Source organism: Lagopus leucura, unplaced genomic scaffold (assembly GCF_019238085.1).
Source record: "Lagopus leucura isolate 7727_CA_CO unplaced genomic scaffold, USGS_WTPT01 Super-Scaffold_100157, whole genome shotgun sequence".
In the NCBI taxonomy this organism is placed as follows: domain Eukaryota; kingdom Metazoa; phylum Chordata; class Aves; order Galliformes; family Phasianidae; genus Lagopus; species Lagopus leucura.
In genome coordinates this window covers 3086441-3104335 of record NW_024962334.1, presented here as the reverse complement: position 1 = coordinate 3104335, position 17895 = coordinate 3086441, and the positions used below count along the sequence as shown (strand labels likewise).

At 35.0% G+C, this 17895-nt stretch overlaps 1 protein-coding gene across 12 annotated transcripts in view; it reads left to right on the top strand.

The window, feature by feature from the left end:
* LRRFIP2 (LRR binding FLII interacting protein 2) overlaps window positions 1–17895 on the top strand; it is a 49297-nt gene that overhangs the window by 10552 nt on the left and 20850 nt on the right. For 5 of the 12 annotated variants that reach the window (XM_042888118.1, XM_042888113.1, XM_042888110.1 and 2 more), the window contains exons 3-13: window positions 4385–4471; window positions 5880–5930; window positions 8157–8210; window positions 9834–9899; window positions 11673–11714; window positions 12542–12607; window positions 13763–13837; window positions 14291–14338; window positions 14418–14462; window positions 15735–15782; window positions 15881–15937. In XM_042888118.1, coding sequence (XP_042744052.1) covers window positions 4385–4471; window positions 5880–5930; window positions 8157–8210; window positions 9834–9899; window positions 11673–11714; window positions 12542–12607; window positions 13763–13837; window positions 14291–14338; window positions 14418–14462; window positions 15735–15782; window positions 15881–15937 — 639 coding nt within the window. The remainder of the gene's footprint in view (window positions 1–4384; window positions 4472–5879; window positions 5931–8156; window positions 8211–9833; window positions 9900–11672; window positions 11715–12541; window positions 12608–13762; window positions 13838–14290; window positions 14339–14417; window positions 14463–15734; window positions 15783–15880; window positions 15938–17895) is intronic. The other 7 variants (XM_042888120.1, XM_042888119.1, XM_042888122.1 and 4 more) reach the window with 4 other exon arrangements.

Below are 17895 nucleotides of genomic sequence, written 5' to 3'. Positions count from 1 at the left end.
AAACAAAAGTCTGGCACACAACTGGAAAAACTTCATGGAAATTGCTTTGGGATTCAAAGCAGTCACAAAATGTCACTAGGAGTTGTCAGTAGTTGTAATACTAAGGGTTTCCTGCTGTAGTGTATGAGGTTTGGGGTTGTTTTTTTAAAATTTCTTCTGCTTTCTTACAATGTTCATATTTAAGGAAGTACTAATCTCACTGCTTCTTGCCACTCTATAATTTGACATAATTGAGATCATTATTTTTATTCTGTGGGATGTGTAAAAAAACCAAAGTCTGTTGGAACCAACGAACATCTGCAAAAATGGAAATTATGGTGTCAAATTCTTTGGCACTGAACCAATAATCTCACTTCTGTATGGTCATTTTTTTCATCAGTTGAATCTGATGTCTTGTCTTGTATGAAAACATTCAGTGGAAAGTCACTGTCATGGGATCTGAGGGACTTGAACAAATTGCTTTCTCCTTGTCAGTTTTCTTTCGCTCTTTCTCTCTTGTATCAGATAACTTTGCTGTTAGCATCCCCTCCCCTTTACCTGTTGTAGTACTAGCCTGGAAAGCTTTCCTGTCTTCTGCTTGCTGTGGGAGTTTGCATTGAGGCAAGCATTTCCTCTGTGCTGTTGCACTAAATGTGACAGGAGCACGCTAAATCTTCATCATATAAATGTTAAGATGTTGTTGTTTGTATTCTTTACGTAGTGGCAGTTGGACAAAAAGCAGGCGTATCAAACATAAATGTAAAACAAAAGATACAGCTGAGGAGAGACAAGAAATCCATCTGGTGTGTAAATGACTGTGCTGTCGTGGAGAGACAGTAAGGAGAGGATGAGAGTAAAGGAGCATGGAAATAAGCTGAAGAAATGAGCAACAAGAGAGAAAACTGCAACGACTTCCCTCAATAAGAAATGTGAAATAAGCTTTAATGAGGCTGGTGAGGTAACTGTATAGAAACTAAAATCAAAATACTGTTACTTTCTAGTGATTGCCTTCTTGCAAGTGAGGTGAAGGAGGAAAAATTCCTTTCCATACTGTGGAGGCAAATTTTATGTTCGCTTAACTTTGCAGAGAGGAAAATTTCTACCGTGTCACCTTTGTGTGATTGTAAGCTTTTACTTTTTATGAAGAATTTCATCAGTGCTGTGAAGATGCTGAGAAAAAAACACTTCAGAAAGAAGACTCCAGACTGTCTGCCAAAGACATTCAGATTTAAATCTGGTCTTTTTCCTCTTTTTGTTTTTTGTTTTTTTTTTCTTCCTTTCCTACAGAAACTATTTGGATGCTAACTGAAGAACCAGGTGCTAGATAAAGTGGTTTGGAAGTTCTTAAAAAGATTGCAGCAAAAAATTTATTTAAAATAAAAATGGAAATGAGGAGAAATGAAGTATGCAGAGGCAATTTTAAAAATAATTGCAAGTAGTTTTTAGTGACCATTTTTAGGTGAAAATGAAGAAACTGACCATATCACCAGTAATGGAAAGAGAGCATTCACTTCCAGTGCCATGTTTTCTAAAATAACGTACTCCAATAAGAGGTGTTTCTTGATAGTGTACTTGAAAACAGCAAAAATATGAATATATATTTCTAGAATGAAATGATGCTTATACAGGCTCAAGGAAATACGTTTTTATAATATATAATACCTTTATATCTGTTTTGAAGTGAATGAGATGAATTCCAGAACTCAGAAGTAAATGAATATTTTAGCTCTTCTTTGAGCAGCAGAGCTGATACCTGAAGAAATGCAGATACAGTGCTTGATTTAAAGTCATGTCTGTGCTTACACTGAAGGTAGAAGATGAGGAACAGTGCATGTGTATTTATGTACAGAACAAAACAAAATATTACTGAAATCTTGTTTTTCCTGTCCAAATAAAGTAGCAAGGGCCTCTTTCTTGTGTTCCTATCTACTTGATGTATGCTATTACAGGTATCTTATCTGTCTGTTACTTCCTTTCTTGATCATTTCTCTGAATAAATCTCAGACAAAGTCACTGTCTCTACCTTAATTTTCCTGTTTGCCTTCCACTATAATCAAGGAGTTTCTTTTCTTTTTAGCCACCAGTTAGGTGTACTGGTGTGGATTGAACAGGCTTGGATACTTCATCTTTTTTGCAATTGAAGCGACTAAGAAATCTCAGCTATCACTTTCTTTTTCCTTATAGCAGCTGGAAATCCCCTTAGAAGCTTTTAAAATAGTTTCATGTTTGCTAGATAGTAGACAGTGCAGAGTTTAATTTTGTTGCTTCAGGAACATTTGGATTTGATACATCGCTTCTTAAGAAGCTGCGTTTAAATTCCGTGATATTGTAATATATTTTCATAAGAAACATTTCTTCTGATTTTAAAACTATATGAAAAACAACAATTGATAAAACTGAGCTGAAGGCTCTATTGGCCAGTCTTTAGTTTTTTAAGATTGAAATTTATTTAATGCAAGCTGTAAAAATCAACCTGTACTGACTCCCAACTGCATTTGAGCAAAGAATATTTTAAGAATGTTTTTCAGTTCAAGTATTGACTGAGTTATGAAAGCATTAGAATCTTATTGTCTGTTCTTTCCTTTTTTCCTGATTAAAAAAAGTCTAAATTTCTTTTTTTTACCACTTCTGTGGTCCAAACAGCTTCGTCTTTTCAAGTCAGCTGTCTGTGCAGAGCTGCCATGGCACTGTATTTCCCCTAGTAGATATGTGAGACTATTTCAATCTGAAGAATTTCTTTTGTTTTGTAACAACTTTTACAGACTTTCTTCAGTATCACAAAAGAGTAAATAGCATTCTACCTGATTGCTGCTATGTCCTTATGAATAATGGTTATTTCTTTAATAGTTAATTGCTTAATGCTCATTTTCAGTTTCAGCTACATAGTTATCATGGTTTTCATGACAAGTCTGCTGTCTAACAACTCCATAGTAAATAAAGAATAATTGATGGCCTTTTGAATGCAGTGTGATCTAGAGCCTTGCATTTTGGTGCTTTTTCAATTCTGTACTTTTTTTTGGTGAATCTAGTTGCTCAGATTAATGATTAACGCAGTACCAAACTGTTTCTTTTCCTGGTTTTTTTTTTCTATAACAAATTGGGATTATTTTTTTTCAATTTCAGGCATATATTTTGTGACCAATATGTTTATAGTACTGTTCTGAGTATTATAGAAGGTTCAGTAAAATGAGGAAACATTGGGTTTTCCTTCTAGAAACATGGTTGTGAAACTTAGGCTGCAGGGCTAGGAGAGAATGATGAAAAGGGAGTTGACTTTTACCATGCATCAATAAACAGACTTGCTATATTTAACCAAAAAGCCTTACCAGTCTAAAGGCTGTTTGCTTATGTCTGCTGAGCTGTAGGTGATCTTTGAGGTGCCGTGAGATATGGTTTATTAGCTTAGTGGTGGTAATGGTGATAGGAGGACAGTTGGACTAGATGATCTTGTAAGTCCTTTCCAATCTTGTGATTCTATGATTCTATAGATAGATCTGAAACTAGGCGTATCAGCTACATGAATCCTCCCTCTTTTTGTACAGCATGTGGAAATAATCTCCCACGTAAGCTATGATCACAGGCAATTGCAGAGCAGGGTTACAAGTGAGAAAAGACTTCCTGTTGCTGGGGATTCCCTTGCTCTCTTGTATGTGTTCCTTAGGCAGGAAGAGCAGCCTTTGAGAAGTGATCAAATAGTGGCAGTCAGCAGTGCTGGCACTGATTTCCAATCATTTCATCTACATATGAAGAATAGAGAGAAAACATCCTTGAATTGTTTGAAATTAAGACTATTTTAAGTAACAAGGCTGTAATGTTTTTTGCTGCTTTTTTTTGTTGTTATTTGATAATTCTTTGATAGATGTTTTTGTCCTTGTGATATCATCCAAACGCTAATTGCCCTTTCTTTTTCCTGAAGCATGGTAGGTAATCCCAATATTCATGCATCTGATAGGTTTCTAGTGTTTTACATAAACCTATGGTGTACCAATGACAAAAGCAGGAAAAAAAAACACAAAAAAACCCCCAACCCTTAATTTAGGCAACATCCCATTGAAGTCTCCAACCTCGAAAAAGTTTTTTAAAATTGTTCTGGATAATGGAAGTTATGAGTTTTTGGTTCTCTGTGCTCGTTTTAATTAAATTTAGAAGTACAACGGGATTTTTTTATGGCAAACTTGTCATGAAGAGTTTAATATTTCAAAAAACAGAGAAGTTTCGTCCATTCATTATCCAAATGTGAGAAATGTGGATGTTTTGGGGAATGTGAAGTTGTAAGTGGAAAAGAAGTCATGTTTTGGTGATGGTGATCAATTCTGGATTACGTGAAGAGGTTATTACATTCAGTATGCAAACAGTTACACACAGAACTTATTTTAAACTTGGAATGTTTTCAATTTGCTTGTAGGCTGAAGCCAGACTTGCAGCAAAACGGGCGGCTCGAGCAGAAGCAAGAGATATACGTATGAGAGAGCTGGAGAGGCAGCAAAAAGAGGTAGTGTTAAAGTGCCAGGAGTCACTGCAAACCTGTGCTAAAATCCTTAGTTTTGTCCTTCAGTGTAATTCAGTGGTGTTCTGGGACTTTGAGCATCAGGTAACTGTTAGCTCTCTTTCTCCTTCCCCCTCTGCTCCAAACCGTACTCTTGTTACCCTCCTCTTTCCTATGGATTGTATACTCAAGGTTATCTTGCTTTTTCATCTGTGCTTAACACCTCACAAAGTATTAGTCTGAATACTGATTTTGAACTTGAGTAATATTTAAGGCTGTATTGCAGAAAAAAATCTGCTGTACAAGTAGGCTATTAGAACTCGTGCTTCCAAAGGAGAAATAAACTATTTGTAACGTTGTTTTTTTTATTCTGCCTTTGTGGGCAAATGAGGTATTTGAGTGTTTTACCATTAACAGAGCAGTGAATTCAGTGTGTTAACATTTAGAAGTGGGCATAAATGAATTCATGTTTTTATGAGATATTTATATGTTACTGCTTATTTCTTTTAAATGTTGAGAAGAGAATGGAAGTGGCAATGTCCAGGACTCAGGTGTGCACAAATAATTTTGTGTAGAAAGGAACAGTTTTAATTATCTAATGTGAAGCTTAATATTGTTTGGATATGAATCAGTACACTTCCACCTGAGACATCTGGCTTGTATTGCTTTTGTAAACATTTACTGTACTGTAAAACGCACTCAGCAGTTTTTGTCTGTTGTTGCTGTGAAAAAGATTCATTCTAAGTATGGATAACTGGCAGCACAGTGTAGATAATACATGTATAACACTGCTTATATTAAAGGATAAAGGATGAAGGGAAAGCAGTTTTTGCTCTATTTTTATTTATAATACATTCAGTAACTGGATAATATGAGTATGTGACTTCAGATATGCAATTTTCAGTCAATGTCTTCCCTTTTGATTGCACTCAATGTTTACAGTAAATACTTACTGTTAGGATTTCTGTTTAAAACAACTTAGTGGAATTGGGATAATATTTACACACTGTGTTTTACTGCACACATTTCTCCTTTTAAAAAAAAGAATCACTTTTTTGACTGAAAAAGCATAAAGAAGGCAGATTGTCAGCTGTGTTTGATTATTCCATGGTTACTGCAGTCTGCTCAGGTTTTCACATGGCAAGCAGAAGTTTCAGTGTTTCAGTTACTTCATGTAGTTATTCAAATCTGTGTAAATGATATTTGCTTTTTTTGCTGAGATGGTAAGTACTGCTTATAAAATACATGTTTTTATATGTCTTTCATTACTGCATACCTTGTTGTCTAACTGCTGTTGTATCTGATGCTACTTTGAAGATTACATGGCAATGAACTTAGATTTGTCTGGATTTTTTGATTTGGAAACTATTTTGTAAATGGTTTGTTTTTGTTTTTTTTTTTTTGCATTCTGTAGTTTTCTCAGCATTCATATGATACAAAATGGGCTCATATCCAGAAATGGATGGTAGGCTAAAACAACCTTTTGTGCATGTTTTTGCCACTCGAGGAACTAACAGGATTTGGAGGAAATAATTTACTAATGGTTTGTGGTGTGTCATTTTGTGCTGTCTTGAACTGCTGAAAAAAACATGCATAATAGCTGAGTATGGGTGTGGATTTGCAAGACGACGTATGGAAGCAAAAAGGAAGAAACTTAAATGAGATGCATATTGTTGACATCATATTCTGACTTGAGGTTATGTGTCCTTCTTCAAATTTACTTCAGTTTCAGTATTGGTAAATGTCTTTTCAATAGTAAATATTTTTACTTCAGTGAATTTGAGGGATTTGGCTTGTGGGGTTTGGTTTGAGGCTTTCTCCACTGTTTTCTTGGCAGAGTTGCATTTATTTCCTTTTTGAGTAACAGCAAACAGTGGTTATTTCATTGATCATCGATTAAGTCGCTTTTGTGACTTAAATCTTCGAGTAATATGTTTTAAAACAAAACAAAAAAGCTTTGTGTTACTTTCATCCTTTCACCCCTTGCCCTTTGCTTCCTCTGAATAGGGAGGCATGTGAATAGTTGAATTACAGTCCTAGAAAGTTGCGTCTCAGTTTATACTGATTTAGTCTGTCTCTTGAGAGAATTCCTCTTAAAAAGAAATGTTGTTGTGAATTGGTGGGAGTTTTGGGGGATTGCTTTTATCCTGGCGTTCACTGTGAATGATTTGAATCAAGAAGATTTAGGACATGCCAAAAATAGTCATAAGGTAGTGACTGTTAATTGGCACTAAGGATGAAAAAGGCTGGTCTGTCATTAGAATTTCATTTGCAGAAGTTGTGCTGAGCTGTACTGACTCTTCACCTAGCTAGCATGTTTGTGTGGTAGTTTTCATGTCACTTATAACAAATCAAAACAGGTTCTGTTCATGTGTGATAAAATGTGCATTTATGTACACTGCTCTCCTTCCCCCTTCAAAAAAACAGAACAAAAAAACAAAACAAAACCACCCATGTGTTCCATAATGCAAATCTCCTTTGTGAGCAATTTCACTTCAAAATTAGGCAACTGTGTACAGAAAGTCAGGCTTTTCATAATTCAGGTATGTTACTGAGGAAACACTGGTGTTATACAGGCAACCAGGAGGAATTTTATCTAAGCATGGAGCTTCTGTTTGCAGACTGCAAAAATGAGTAGCAGGTATTTATTCCATGGCACGATGTTCATTTTAAAACTCAAAGTAGTTGTTACAGAGAGGAAGACTAAAATGTCATTATGTAATCCACCTCTTCTTGTGGTAATACAAGGATAGAATAATAAGAAGATGTACAGTTTTTTTTATTGCCAAGAATTAACCAGGCAATTTTTGAATAGTTAAACATGCTAATATACCCAGTGATAATAATATAGAAAATAATCTTGTGACAGTAAGGGATATGAAAGCTGTCTATAGGAAGCTGAGCCTTTACATGTGAAGATCAGTAGCTTACAATCTTCATAATAGTTTGATATATGGTAAAATGGTAGGAAGTGATTTATTTGAGTAAAGATCCTAGTTCTAGAGCCCTGTTCCAGTTTTCAAATGGGATTGCTTTGAAATTATTCTAAATTTATTTACCTTTTGTAATGAAAATTTTGAGATGCTGATTTGAGACAAAATAAACATTCCTTGGTCTTTCAAAATAAAAGGTGAAGGTCTCTTAGCTACCTCCCCAATTGTGTAAGTTAGGTTCGTCATTTTCCACGGACACTACAGATGTCAGCTTCCTATAGATTCTGCAATTGATCCATTTGCTTAAGAAGCTTTATTCCTATGGGATAGAATATTTGAAATATACATCAGGAAACAGAGAACAATAATTTCCATAAGGGTTAAAATGCCTTTGTAAAATGTAATTCTGCAAAGCTTTTTAAATGGACTTTTTAAAAAATCTTCTGCGCTTTTCTACATTAGTACAGTAATCAGAAGGTTTCTGTGCTGGACTCTAACTGAATAATTATATTCACCTTTCTCATTTTCATTTTATAACATGATGCATTAATACGCTTCCAAAATCAGGTGAAATCACAATTCCTCCTGACTTGAATCTTGAATGACTTCACTTACCACAGCGATTACTGAAAATAATACATGGCATTAAAAGTGCTAACAGCATGTTGCTCACCTTCACTTGCTTTTACTTTTTCCTTTTTTTTTTTTTTTTTTAATGTTTTTTATTACCATGAATAACTCTATTTCTTCTTTCTCAGGAAGATTCAGAGAGGGCCAGGTATTCTCACCGGTCCAGTCGACATTCATATTTGGTTCGTGTTAGAACTGTATTTTTTCCCTTGCCACAAGGCCCTTCTTAAAAAGTACAACTAAAGTTGTATTTAAAAATAAGTACAATTTCATGTTATCAGGAAGTAGATGATGCTTTCAGCATTAATGATTTGGGGGACGGTATTTTAAATCACGTGTGATGTTGAACTTCATTTGGTATTTTATTTCCATCAATTCTACATCAGTATTTCATGAATGTTTTTTATCGTATGCATTTGTGTCTTTGCATTTCAAAAGAATATCAATCGTCACATTTTAAATCTTTGAAGTTAATGCTGTGAATACCTTGAGTTCTTTTCCTCTTCTGTTTATAATAATTTATGGTCAATTTCCGTGGCTGAGAGTAGGGCTTGGAAATTGCTTAGAAATGCATATTATGAAACATTTGGTTCCTTAGAATAACTTATGTTTAATGACAGTTTGTAAGGGTCATCTTTTAGCGTTAGTCCAGTCTACTATTAAATGAAGTATTTCTTTAAAAATATCTGAATAACTGTCCTCATTTAGGCTTCAGATATTGCCAGTTAGTAAGAATCGATTGTTTTTCCTTGAAGGGCAGAGCATTAGAATTCCTGCAGCAGCGGCCCGTTGTCTCTATGGGTACTGTTACGCACCAGGAGCTCACGGTTGGATGTGAAGCTGCTATTGACAATAACAGTTCAGATGGCAGTGGTCTCATGGGGAGAAGTTCTCTTTTCCATTTTGCCTGTGTCAGAAGTTCTGCAAATAGAAAAAAAAAAATTAATACTGCTTCTGTTGACTCAGTCATCCTATAGATAAGGACCACTTACTGAAGATGAATAATACTAGTTGGTAACTTCAGCTTTCATTCCCAATCAGTGCTTGTGGTCTTCTGCTCGCTGTTGTGTTTTCTTGCACTTCAGATAGTACTATTTCTATAATACTTGTGGGATAAAGAGGAGTACCTGAGGATGTGTTCTGAAGAAGAAATACAGTGCAGGGTTTTATTTATTTGAGAATGTGGGAATGTATTATTTGTTAGTGACAAAGCCTTACCCGAATGCTGTGAGATACCCCAAACGCTGGTAGTAAAATTATTTATTGTTGTACTGGCTTTCCCATAGTCTTTTTGAATGAAAAATGGTGCTAAAGAATAGTTGTAATAAAGGCCCAAGGGAGGGACAAGTTACAATACTAAAAGGGTTGGGTCTGTTTAGTTCACTGGAATAGAATGTTCTGGTGTGACTTAAATAAAAATGATTGCCATTTACTACGAGCAATTAGAAATCAAATTCAGTTTGTCAAAGATTATGTAACATCTTACACGTCTCTGTGTTAAATAAGTGCTTCTACATTTTTTTGTCACAGGTATTTTCTCCAAATAAACGCTTTTAGTGACCTAATATTGACTACTTTGCAAACAACAGTTGGCTGATAGAGAGAAAAAAAATATTGTATTGTAAGTGGAGACAAAAACTTGTGAAATAATATAGATTTGCTCAGATTTGTTCTTACACTTGTTCACTTAGTGTACAAATACATGAAGATTGAGAGTAAATAATTTAGCGAAGCTCAACAGTTACCTTTAGAGAGTCTTCTAGTGACATTGTATATTGAAATATTTTTGCAATTTCATTCTTAAGAGTCCTTTGGATAGCAGTGGGTCTCACAGGAGCAGAACAAGTACCACCAGAAGGAGAGATCTTGTGGTGTGTAACCCAGAATGAGCATGCCTTGATGTGTTCCCATTATAACCCTTTCAATCTCTACTTACCAAAGCAGTTGCTTGGTGAAAGCATGCTTCTTCAAGGAAAATGCTGCTTATTGAACTGCTGGAATAACTGATGTAATCAAGCATTTTATCTGTGATAGCAAATTTGGGGGCATAAGGAAAAACTTGAGTTTGAAGGGAGTTAATCTCTCAGTCTCTCCTAATGTTTGTGAAAGAGAAGTAAAATCAAGTGACAGAGGTGGTGCATCAACCTTGGTGGGTACAAAAGTGTTCCTGGAAGTTCTGTCAGGAAGCATTTTGTTCTCAACTATTTTTAAAGTAAATGTATTGCTATGCTATTTCTGCATTCTGGACTAAAATATGAATAGAAATTCTACTTTTTTTTTTTTTTTTTTTAGAAATCTGTATTTGTATCTGATTTGTGTCACTCAGAGCTTAGGCAGTTTTTCAGTAAATATTTACATGAAAAAAGATTTTTTTTGTAAGCTCTTAACGCTTTATAGTTGAGATGTAAGTTAAACTCTGCAGAATTCTCAGACATACCAGTAGATAAGAGAAATTATTTTTCTTGTCCTCCCAGTGATTCTCACCAAAACTAACATTTAGTAGTGCTCTAGCATGCTTTTAGCATATTACTGTGTTCTTGAATCATCTTCAACTTCTGTTTATTTTTGCTTTAAGAAAGCTTAGGATAATAGTGAGCAGCATTTTGAATTGTGCGTGATGTACAGTCAGAATAACTAAGTTATACATATGAATTGAAATCAAAAGAACAAACTTACTGTGAAAACCTAAGATGTATGTTCTTCTTTTTTGTTGTAGTTGTTTGGTGTTTTTTTTTTTTTTAAATTAATATATAGATTGTCTAGAAGTCTTTGAATGACAGAAGACATGGGAACACTGGGAAACTTATTACAAACGAATTTCCTAAAGCATTCCTAAGTCTGGTGGACTGAGAGATACACTATCATTCCACTGTCATTCCATTTTCCCACATTCAGCTAATAATATTGTTGCTGAATGTCCAAAAAAGACAAATATACAACATCAGATTGTTAAATTTATTTTGTTTATATTAAAACACAAGGCTGATGTGGACAGGAACACTCAGCGTTCACATGAACACAGGCAGCCTCATTCTGCTCCTGTGTCATGCTGACTAAGAGGAAGGCCTGTCAGTGAGCAATACATACATGTATGCAATATGGATCCTCCAGTAACTGGCCCTAGGCGCTCAGTCTGTCCAGTCGTTTGCCCTGGGCCTCCATATCCAGATGTGCACCCAGGAAAGTAGTTAGAAGTGGAGTTTAATAAGAAGCCAGATCAGACTGTCTTGGTGAGGCAGAGGGCATGGCCAGACAAGGACAGTCACCAGAAGTGTTTTTACACACAGAGAACCCCTTTTATCTCCACTGTTCTTTCCTCATGCACCCGTTCCTTCCAAAAACACTTCTCTCTGCTTTCCCCCACCTGATCCCTAAATGCTATTCCCTGCGTCCCATATTGTCTTTGGTGCCCTAGAGGCTGTAAGTTCCCATGCTCTGTAAGGTGCTCTGGGGAGCCCCTACATTGTGATGTGTTTTGTACCTCAACAGTGGGTTGACGGATGGTGGTTGACTTCTTTTCCTGTGTAGCTATCTGCCTTTCATCATGTAACACAACAAGCACTGCCTCAGTTGAATGCAATTTTATTTCTGTTCTGTTTTCCTTTTGTAAGTAAGCATTTTCATTTCTTCTTCTTTTACCTCAGTATGACAGTGCTAAGGATAGACCTGCAAGATATTCGGTCCCTGTATGTTCACACTTTGCATGTTTTTTGTGTGAATGTAGACTGATTTGTTCTTACACAGTGTGATGACACTAACTTGCTACTTTAAAAATGACTTTTAAAAAAGAGAAGATTTGTGCTATCACACTTTAAGGTCAAGAATACTATTTCCCCACTTTCTGTGGGGAAGAAGTCTAATGGAGTAACGTATAGACAACTAACAGCTATTTTGCAGTAGGTACTTTAGTCATTGCTAAACCATAAATGTAATTAAGTGCAACTTATATAGCACATAATTAAAAACAAAAAGGCAACACTGTATCTGTATGTACACATTTGTATCCTATATTTCATATAGAAGATTAAACTTAATGTAATATACCGGGTTTTTTTCGATCTAGAGAAAAAAGCATGTGGTTTGTATCCCTTCTTACCATTATGAAGCATTGTAGTTCTGATGTGGTATTATAGTAAGTTAGATTTGCGTGCATGTCCTTCAGCAAAATGGAGCACCAATTCCACTCAGAAGCATGTTAGCAGCTTAAAAAGCTGAATTTGCTTATTTGAATAATCTGCAAGTAGGCAGCATAATAAAAACAGTGTTTAAAATAATCTGTAATATTAAGCACTTTTAAGTTGATTTTTGATTTTACATTTCTTGTGGAAGGTAAATACTTTGGTTCTAACCAAAGATAAGGATGGTTATAATTTTACTTGTCTTTTTTTTTTACACAGTGTTAGATGTATGGCCTATTTTTCTGGTCATGTAATGTCTTGAATTGACATTTTGTGTTTTAAGAATGAAGCTGCTGTTTTGTAGTGCTATTAATTTTTCTAAATTTGATTCTTAGAGTCATGCTTACGGTGAATCTCACAGTACAAGGAAGAAAACTGCTTATTCCCGTAAAGATTTATTGGTTAGTTTTCTATGATATTTATTATAGATACACTGTCTAGATTGTTATGTACTAATACAGTACATGAATAAATGGATTGGCTTGCTGATATATGCTTTTATTTTATTTTATTTTTTTGTTAACAAAGGAACTTGTAGTACTGACCAAATTCTGACAAGTTGAGTGTGTTAAGCTGTGTCACATCAGTAGGGCTACGTGGATGGAGCTCATCTGAATGAAAAATACCATTCAGTGAGAAGCCTTTTCAAATGGCTTAGAAGTGGCACTTCTGTGAATTAAAGTTTATTCAGTCAGAACGCAAATACGGATTTTTATTACTTGTGCTTTGACCACTACTTGTTAGAGTTTAACTGTAGTTTTGAACTAGCTAAGGTAGTATTTACCATAAACGCTGACATTATTCATGTGAGTTCTTGAGGAAGATGTGGGTTATTGTGATCTTCTGAACACTCTTCTAGAAAATCCAGTGTGTGGCATCAATGTAGTGCCAGCATTTGGAGGCAGTTTTTCAGGGATGTTGACAGCTGATGACTTAGCAGTGATTGGAGCAGTGGACGTGTGGGTTGAGACAATGCTAAAAGTACTACACTGTGCCATGTACTTGCCTCTCTGTTTTCTCTCTCTTATATAATTTCTTCTCACATATGTATATGCATATGTGTGCTATTTGTCCGTGAAATGTATAAAAGCAACAATAAGCCAGAATTTCAGCTGTTAGCCCTCAGAATTTGTGCTTGGTGTAATGCACAGCGTTAGGCTATGGACTGAGGGTGATGATGAAACGTCCATTCCCTATTAGATTCTTCTCTCCCTCCACGTTCTGATATAAGTTGGTATCTAATAGAAAAAGAAAGATAAAATGAACAACTGTAGTAATCATTAGTGAGTTCTGTCTCATGTTTTTCTTATATTTCATGTTGTACTTGTCAGAGTTTAGTCAAACTTCTTAGGGTTTTGTTATAAGGGAGCGTAACACAACTGTTCTCTACTTTGGGCAAGACATTAAGAGTATGGCATATGCTAATTTGTGGCAAGAAAAAAAATCCCAATTTTTGAACTTGGAAATAGTTGGGCTGTCAAATTTGGTCTTTCAATATTAGTGTTTCTTTCTCTTGCAATATTAGTGTTTCTTTTCTTTTTCTTTCCCTTTCACAGAGTGGACTTTACCATGATCAAAGAAATTATAGCAGCCTTAGATATAGCAAACCGATTCCTTCCTACTATACTCGGGTCTGTCCTTCCTTCCTATATTTGTTGCTTAATATGTAAAGTACATACAGCATGTTAAAAATGTAGCCCCAATATGCTACTCACTGTACATTGCTGTGAGTGATAAATTAACAGCCTGATGAGGTAGATTGCATCTCACAGTAACTGCAGGTATGTTTGTCGTGTTTAAATAAGTGTCTAAAGGAAATTGATGTCTTTTAATTTATTGCTACTTTTGTTTGATAAAAATTCTAGACTATTCCACTGAACGTTGCATGTTTCGTTTTCAAAGATGATGGATTTTCCTGGAATGTTTATCCATACTTTTCTTAAAAGTTCTTACGTATTTTGCAACTATAATACCTTACTTCCATCTTTAGAACTTTTGGTGAATGTAAAGCAACTGGTAAGAACATATGCTGTACACAGAAAAAGTTTCTTTCTCTCTTGTTTTCTCTGTTCTTTGCATTACAGTCGTCTTCTCTATACAGTGATCCAGTGGCAACAACTAGGAGTTACAGGGTTAGTACTACATGAAAGACATTTTTTCTCTAGATGTTTTAATGGCCCTTGAAAATTCAAATTACGCTTTTCTTTATAGGTGTCTCCTTCTGTAAACACTGGTTTGATAAGAAGTATCAGTTTGGTTCGTAAGCCCCATTTTGCACGGTTGCCTTAAGTTTGTATTGTATGACCGTGTGGCTTGACAGCATTACATGTGCATTCTTCTTGTGCTCTTAAATATACATAATTCATGCATCTCGTTTTGGGGAGGCATTAGTTCAGGGTCCTTAAATGCTAGGTTTCCCCCTTTAAATTGCTTTTGTAATTGCTATTTGATGATCTTTTTACGGACAAACATAAAGTTTATGAATACAGCAGTAATGTTCATGAACATTGGCCTTAGAGTTAGTTAATCTAAGCACGATAGACAACAACTGCATGTGTAATATTTTAAAAAATCTAGCAATTGAATGAGAGATTCATTGTCTGGATGTTACAGAAATTTGTGGTAAATACATTTCATGTACTTTCAAATAAGATGCCAGAATTAAAACTTGTAAGTGTGCAAAAGTGCAAGTGGGCATCTTTGCAAAGTACAAAGCAGCTAGAACAAGAATGGCTAAGTAGCTCCATAAAGCTTCTATTCAAAAGGTACTGTGTATGCTTGAAACTAAATGCCTTTTACTGCTACAGCAATTCAAATCTAACTTAGCTGCCACCTAGAGAAGTTCTGAAACTATGTGAGAGAATAGTCAAATTTTTTGGATGTAATATTTGTATGCACTTATGCACTTGAATTGCAAGCAGTTTGCTTCTTGATTTTGTGTGCGTTTTTGTCATAACATTAGAAGATCCAGTGAGAGAATGCCACTGTGATAACTGCTATTGCACATAATTCTTAATTTCTATTGGAGATAGCTTCAGAGGTAGGGGAAACCAACACGAGGCTCTACATTTTTATTCAGCTTGGTGCCAGAGCTTCTGTTATACATAAATAGATTTCAGCCTTGCGCTCCGAAAAAGTTCTTCAGGAAAATCTGCATGGGTTTTCAAGATGGATAAGTGTACGGTACGACTTCAGTTCCCAGGGTGGTTTGCAACTTCTAAAAATAAATTTCACTTAAAATATTTATTTTTCTGAAAAAAGCTGACTTTCAAAACTTATTTAGCTATTTTTCACTGAAATTTAGATTATATTGGGAAGTAGACATCATATTAGTTGGAGGAAATGCTACTGGCAATTCTTAAAAACTGCTCTTCATCCTTTCAAAAAACATAAATAGCAACTGGAAAATGCTTAGCTGGGTAAGATAATAAAAATGAGATTTAATTTATCAGTGCATTTCAGTGTGAGTGTGTGACAGTAATTTCTGAGTCGGAATATAAATGGCATTTTATTCCCTCTGTTTCTCAGGCATCTTTGAGTGGTGATGGATTACGTAGCTCATGTAGTTCTTGCACTGTAAGTGTTACAGGTTTTCTGTTGCTTCCTTCAAAATCTTGGTTTTTTGGAGACATAAAGCAATGAAAATTAAGAAAATTTTTAACACTTTTCTTTAGCCATCTGAATACAGTTGGTATTCTTCAAGAGCAAGCTCAATTCGAAGTAGTCCTGTGGTGAGCATTCCTTTGCATGTTTTGCTGAATGCTTTGATACTAACACACAACAGCTATGAGAATTTTCACTGATTGAAATGAACAGTGAGTCATTTTACTGATTAATTAGATTTTCACTTTTTTTTATTAAAATCTATTAATTATTAAATTCTTAAAATTCTATTAAATTCTTATAATTCTAAAATTATTAATCTCTGTTAGAGATGTAAATTTTACCAAGGTGTGAACTTCAGGCAGTGAGATAATGAAATAAAGAAGCAGTAAGGAATTTCCTGCTTTAAGCATCTCTCAAATATTTGTGATGTACAGAACTGGAAAGAACTAAGTGCTGAAGTGCAGTACTTTGTGCAGTTACCACCTTATGTCACAGCTGGATCCCAGCATGTGGAAAAAGTCTTTCTGTGGGGGAGGAGGACTGATGTCAACTTCAGTGTTGTTCATATTGTGCACTGAGAAGTAATCAGCTCACTTTTCTGGTGACTGGTACTTAAAAATGAGATAAACTTGTTCCCGAATTAGATAAAAAATTAGATAAACTTGTTAAGCTGAAACTGTTGCTCCAAAGATGACTTTTTGTGCTGCAAAGTGATTTTTAGTAGCTACACCATGTTTCTGCCCCAGAGCAGCTCTGTCAGTTTTACTGATGCATCTGTCATGCTACCCAAGAAAAGAATGTCAGCATTTTGTGTGGGTTAAACTGAAATAGTCATGTTTTCATTTTTCACATGTTCTTATCAGTGTTAGAGAGGAAAAAATAAAAAAAAAAATAAATATATTTGTCAGAAACTGATTGTTTTTTTTAGCTGCAATAGACTCAGACTAAATTTTAAGGAGTATAGGAAAAAGGGGCTTTTGCCATTTCTGTAAAGGGTTCCAAAACTTAGCAGTTACTGTCATCCATTTCTGAAGTCTTCTGGATGTTGAGTGTACTCATTGTCTCCTCTGTTTCTCAAGATGGAGTGTAATTTCTTATATATAAAACATATATATTTAGGAGTTTAGGTATCAGTTTTCAGTATGTTTGTGGTATCATTAATGCCAACATATACTAGTGAAGATTTAATAGATTTCCAAGTGGAAAAAATTGCATGAAACAATTCTGAGAAGGATATTAAGTAGACGGAGCAAAAATCTTGCTCACAGCTCAATCATCACTCCATATATTCTTTCTGTTGTTAAGACTTGGTGTCACTGGGGTGTTGCATTGGAAATAAGCTCAGTAACCTTGGGAAATCAAAAGGGAGAATAGAAGAGAACATGAAATCAGAGTAGAAAACAACACTGAAAAACATACAAATCCATAGTGCTCTGCATCTGAAAAACCCATTAGGAATAAGATGCAGGTGTGCTGAGTACCTTCTCAGAGGTAGAACTGGCATATTGGGAAAAGGCTTCTCTTAAATTTTCTGATGAGGCTTTTGAAGATACGTTTTATGAACTTAACAGTAATGAAATAAATCTTTACTGAAGAGAAAAACCAGGGTAATTTTTGAGGAGCACCTGAGCAGTTTTTTTTTCCTTCCCGTTGGCCACCATGAAGATGCACACTATTGAGTTTTACTCACAGTCTAAATGTGTTTTGATCCATTATTGTGCCTTCTGTTTGGCTTTGTATTGAGGCAGTAAATATGTTAGACACATAATTGTTTGGTGCTGTAGGGTTTTTAATGTTGTTTTTGTTTGTTTTTTAATACAAGCCTTGCTTTGTGCCTCAGCCTTCTGACCTAACTGTTTCTGTTTAAAAAAACATATATATTACTGTTGAGAAAAATTATGCCTCAATAGTTGTTTCTCAAGCTTGTATAAGTCATTCATTTTATCTTATTTTAAAGTTTTTTATTGCTTTTTATTTTGCTTTAATTATAAGCATAGTTTCTTCATTGTTCCTCGCAGAACAGATCTTTCATTTGTGCTATACAAATTTCTTGGACAAACATTCAAACATTATTTTTATCTAT